The following is a 4,750-nucleotide window of genomic DNA, read 5'->3' as shown; positions in this document are numbered from 1 at the left end:
TGTTCCACATAAAAACCATTTGATGATCAAAGGCCAGTCAACCCAAGTTTATATAGACCTCAATAACTTTATTCTATTAATGTAGGATTGAATTATACCCAACGATTTTTTAAATTTTTAACTACTTTTTGAACAGCAGATTGTTAGTCCCGACTCCCAAGTTAATAATACTCCAAACGAACTTTGACCCCCTACCTCCACATATAAGAACCCCAAAGAGAAACCTTTAATTGAAACAACGATACCTTGTTAACGTTTAGCAAGTTGCTAAAAAAATTACACCCCAACACTCCACCAGGTTATCCCACGGATAAAGAGCAAAGACCAAATATTTGAGACCCGCCTGCATAAGCTGATGCAATAGAACACATATACAACACCATCTATATCAGCTAAATGGGTAGCATACTCAGAGCATAATTCTGCAATAGACAACTCAGACAAAGGCTCAGTTTCACTAGCTGGCAAAAGCTTATGAACAGACTCCTCTACAATCTGTTGATCATTCAGTCCGACTACAAAAATCCAAATCACTGAATCCCAGGTTTCGTGGACTTCCCTTGAAGCCTGGAAAAGGCCTGCCATGTGCCTATTACATCTGGAGAAGAGCTCGGCAGTAATTAACTTGAACACACGTTTAAAGTCGGCAGCCAGCAACTTATCTAGGTACTCCTGAATGGTAGCTTGTGCATCCAAAATGTCTGCATCTCAGATGTTTCTTGCAAGGTTCAGATTAGCTAGAAGCATAAAAGACCGAGTCACTTAAGCAACTATGATATCATGAGAATTTTACTAACTAAAACTTAAACACTTTGCACTTGACTTCAGATCTGAGAAACAGAAACCCCATTGAAATCAGAAAAATACAGCCTTCACTACCAGAGATCCGAAATAAACATTATGACAATTAACATAAATTAGCACACTGGAATCCACCTAGCAAGAAACATCAGCTTCGATTATCGGTACCATGTCTATTAACATCTCCAATACCTGAAACCACCTCTGCCTTTTGCATAGATCTAGCATTGGCTTGAGAAGAAGAAATTGGCGGAGGCCACAAACGTGCATTACCATTACCACCACCACCGTCACTGCTGCCGCCGCAAGAGGTGACTCCACCATTTATATCCACTTCTTTTGTATTTTGACTTGGAAACTTCCACGGGTGGTCATTAGTCACGTCATCTCTACTTTCTATGGGTTTAATTTCAGCCTCTACACCATCAATGATTCTGGGTGTGGAAGAAGAACGTCCCGAAGCAATTGTAGCAGTAGGAAATGCTTTCTCTGGAGGTATAGCAGGGGTGTAATTTGAAGGAAGAAGGTCATCCCAATTTTCTAACAGCTCTTTGTAGACTTTACGAAGAGTGACTTCGGTAAGTCCAGTGACCTTACAAATCTCTGCCTGTGTTTTGCGTTTATCTTCAAGTTGTGAGGCTAAATATATCGCGGCTGCAGAGATGCTTATGGGGTTCCTACGTGTACAGAAACATTTGTTGATCACCACTTCACCAATATGAGTTGCAAGGTCCTGAAAAAAAAGGTTAGTTATAATTTTCACTGGATTCAAAAACTTCAAAGCCATATAGAATGTGCAATAAAAACAATCAATATTAGGTCCGACTCCCGCTATTGACAAATGCCTAGGAGACCTGGGACTTATTCTGTTCATGTGGAAAAGACATTTTGCATAGAGCTATGGGCCTAAATGACAAAGATACAGTTACATAAAGAAAATAGGAAAAAAGATTAATAATTAGTATTGCTTTGGTCTATAGTTTTGTCATTCCAGTCAGGGCATCAGGCTGCCAAGCACATCGTGCTCCCTACATTTTACTTTTGTGTAAAATCTTAGATCAATGATCAATACCTAAAATACGAAGAACTAAATCTGCAACTTGGCACAACTTAAGGTCTTAAGCCCCTACGAACAAGAATTTCCTGCCTAAACTATCTTATCCCATAAAAAGTCACCATTAAATTTGCTTTTCACTCTTTTAATTCATTGTAATAAGTTGCCATTAATGTTACACTTTCATTCTGTTTCATCTTTTATATATTTCAAATTATTACATATATGATAAAGTATTATGTATATGTGTCGTCAGAAACTTTTCACATATACTTTCTAATGAGCCCAACACTGAAGTATACTATTCGAAGTTTTAAACAAAGAAAACTAATATATTGGCCTCATAACTCATAGATGTTAAATATGAAATTAACTACAGCATAAAAAAGTGATCTTTAGTACCTTCAACTTGAACCCAAATATTTGTTGTCAAACACGAAACCCGTATTTTCATTCAACAAATAAACTAAATTTTTCAGTTTCAACGCCCATGTAACACATGTGGTCTATAATCTAGTACAAAACATAAATTGATATATCAAAATCAAGTCTGGGAACACTGTCATAGAAAGTACCTGGGCAGATTTGTTTAGCTGAAGAAGAGTGCAAAATCTAGGCATGTGCACCGAGATGGAATTGCTGTTTAATGGCTGACTTAGTTGCAGAGCTTCTCCAAGAATCTTGATGTACTTGCCAATCTCTTTCTGAGGTAAATTAGCTGCAATCGATATTTCCTGCTCAAAAAATTGCAGGTCAGTATAATGAGTATAATTAAATCCATCTTCATTCTATTTTAAATTATAAGGTTATGTAACCGATCACAAATCTATTAAATTGATCACAAAACTGTCTTCACAGTACATACCTTAACATGCGTGAGGAGTGCTCATATTTCATACATTAATGCAAACTTGATGATTGTGTACATGTTATAGTCCAATAGTGTTGTAGTACATATGGACTTAAAATAAAAAGAGTTGGCTACAATCTATGTGAATGTATATAAATCATGCATGAGATATTTGTCCCTCTCTAATTGGTTGAGCTTTCACTAATGCTGAATACCAAAAAAAAAAATGTATACAAGACCCCTACTCTATAAAAAACAGAGTACCAATCTGCATGAATGACTCTGAAAGAGAGGACATGATACCTAACTAGCATAGTGCACGTGCAATGCAGAGGGATGAAATCTTTTTTGTTGACAGAGTCCAACAATTTATGATGGTTGTTCTTACATAGTTACATGTAGATGCCTATATTTTCCAATTTAGAAAAAAAAAAAAGCTGATTATGATTATGACAATGGTCTTCTATGGATGCCATTTAGTCTCTATGAATTGAATGAAAGAATGATAAAAGAGATAGTATATGAATCACATGAACATGCCTTTGGTCATCTGCATAATTAGTTTCGTTTCGTTTTAGATGCTTAGCACATTATCACATGAAACATAATGTCCACATATCACGTCTCTGTCTTAAGATGTAACTTTCAGTTATTCTAGGTTCTCATTTAAGTTTTAAATCTTTTGACCGCCAAACCTAAATCATTACAAAATAGCTAAAGTTCTAAGCTTTATTTAACCTTCTGTACTGTATCAATCAACCTTAAAGTTTTAACTTTCCTAAATCATCCTAACAAAAGAGAAAACATTAATCACTGCCAGACACACCCCGCCCCAAAGACAATAAGTGACAGACAATAGTCAAACTCACTAAAGTAGTGGCTCACTTAGAAGTCTCCGCCCTAATGACAAACATGACCATATTCACAAAGTCCTCCATTCGCTACAACCCAGAGCTTTGCCCCAAATTCTTCATAAATCGTTAACTAATTACTTCAATCTCACAATTCAACTAAACAATAAATACACATCAATTAGCCCTAAAATTATTTTCAACAATCAGTACATACAGATAAATATACATATATCTTAACATATGCATATAGTGTTGATAATATGTATACCTGCAATGTTCGAGGCTCTTGAGCTTCACGGATAGCTTGAACAAGCGCGGCAGTAGCTAACGCCTCGACACTCCGATTCCTCAAACAAGTAGCAGAAGAACAATCCCTAAAAAGCTGAAAAGCATGATCAGAAATATCACAATCCAACCCTAATATAGAAGCCACATCAATTATCTGCAAATAAGCCCTAAGATTATCCACGACAACAGACGGTCCAGAGGCAGACGAAGACGACGTCGTTTCAAGTACTCTTTCAAGTTCAGCCAAATACCCTGAATACGAAACAGAGGATTGGGCGAAAACCGGATACGGCTCGAGTGACCAGGTGGAGAAAGCGGTTATGAATCCGGTTGGTTCGAATGGGTCGTCTTCTTCGGTTTGGTCAGGAAGAGTTGGTAGGTCAGGTGTGACTAGGTATAATGGGGTGTCTTGTGCGCGCGTGTGGAAAAGATGGTGGGATTGAGTTTGGCGTTCTTCGACCACGCGCCCGCATGATATGCATTCTGTTATGAATCTGCCGGAAGATGTGGTGGCGCACCGGCCTTGGGTGGTTGAACAGTACGGGCATTTCATTTCTGGGTGGGGGTTGTTGGTTGGGGTTTGTGTCTTTGGCGGTGTTTGACTGTTTGCCGCTGAATTGCTAGTTTGTTTCTCAATTAAGTGGTCTTTGAATTGGGAACTTCTGATATGCATAACATACAATTTGATAATTTTGTGCGCATGTAAATCTAACATCCAATACCGTCTCCTAGATACTAAGATGTAAATAGTCTTACTTCTACATCTACATAATAAAATTGCTTTCTGGTTATCTAATGATAGAAAAAATCTCTAATTTTAGCTTTTGCATGATGTGAAGATTAAACACTTAACTTATGTCTTCAAAAGTAATGGTGTTAACCACAAGTATTATACTATCGTCA

General features: G+C 37.3%; 1 protein-coding gene across 1 annotated transcript; it reads right to left on the bottom strand.

The window, feature by feature from the left end:
* Nucleotides 1-225: 225 nt before the first annotated feature.
* LOC122587495 (plant-specific TFIIB-related protein 1) lies at nucleotides 226-4,526 on the bottom strand. Its single transcript, XM_043759681.1, has 3 exons — nucleotides 3,828-4,526; nucleotides 2,431-2,589; nucleotides 226-1,534 (listed from the first exon to the last, which is right to left on the bottom strand). Exons 1-3 carry the CDS (start codon nucleotides 4,518-4,520, stop codon nucleotides 950-952), a joined length of 1,437 nt encoding a protein of 478 aa, XP_043615616.1. The 5' UTR covers nucleotides 4,521-4,526; the 3' UTR covers nucleotides 226-949.
* Nucleotides 4,527-4,750: the final 224 nt, after the last annotated feature.

The sequence above is a fragment of the Erigeron canadensis genome, chromosome 2, assembly GCF_010389155.1.
Source record: "Erigeron canadensis isolate Cc75 chromosome 2, C_canadensis_v1, whole genome shotgun sequence".
NCBI lineage: Eukaryota > Viridiplantae > Streptophyta > Magnoliopsida > Asterales > Asteraceae > Erigeron > Erigeron canadensis.
Note: the sequence above shows the minus strand (reverse complement) of the source record. Positions and strands in the feature narration are given on the sequence as shown.

Bases quoted from the DNA above. Each gene is read 5' to 3' on its own strand.
- LOC122587495 (XM_043759681.1), bottom strand. From the start codon at position 4,520: ATGCATATCAGAAGTTCCCAATTCAAAGACCACTTAATTGAGAAACAA. The intron at 2,590-3,827 runs GTATACATATTA...TTTTTTGAGCAG, and splicing joins AAGAGCCTCGAACATTGCAG to GAAATATCGATTGCAGCTAA. The intron at 1,535-2,430 runs GTACTTTCTATG...CTTTTTTTTCAG, and splicing joins AGCTAAACAAATCTGCCCAG to GACCTTGCAACTCATATTGG.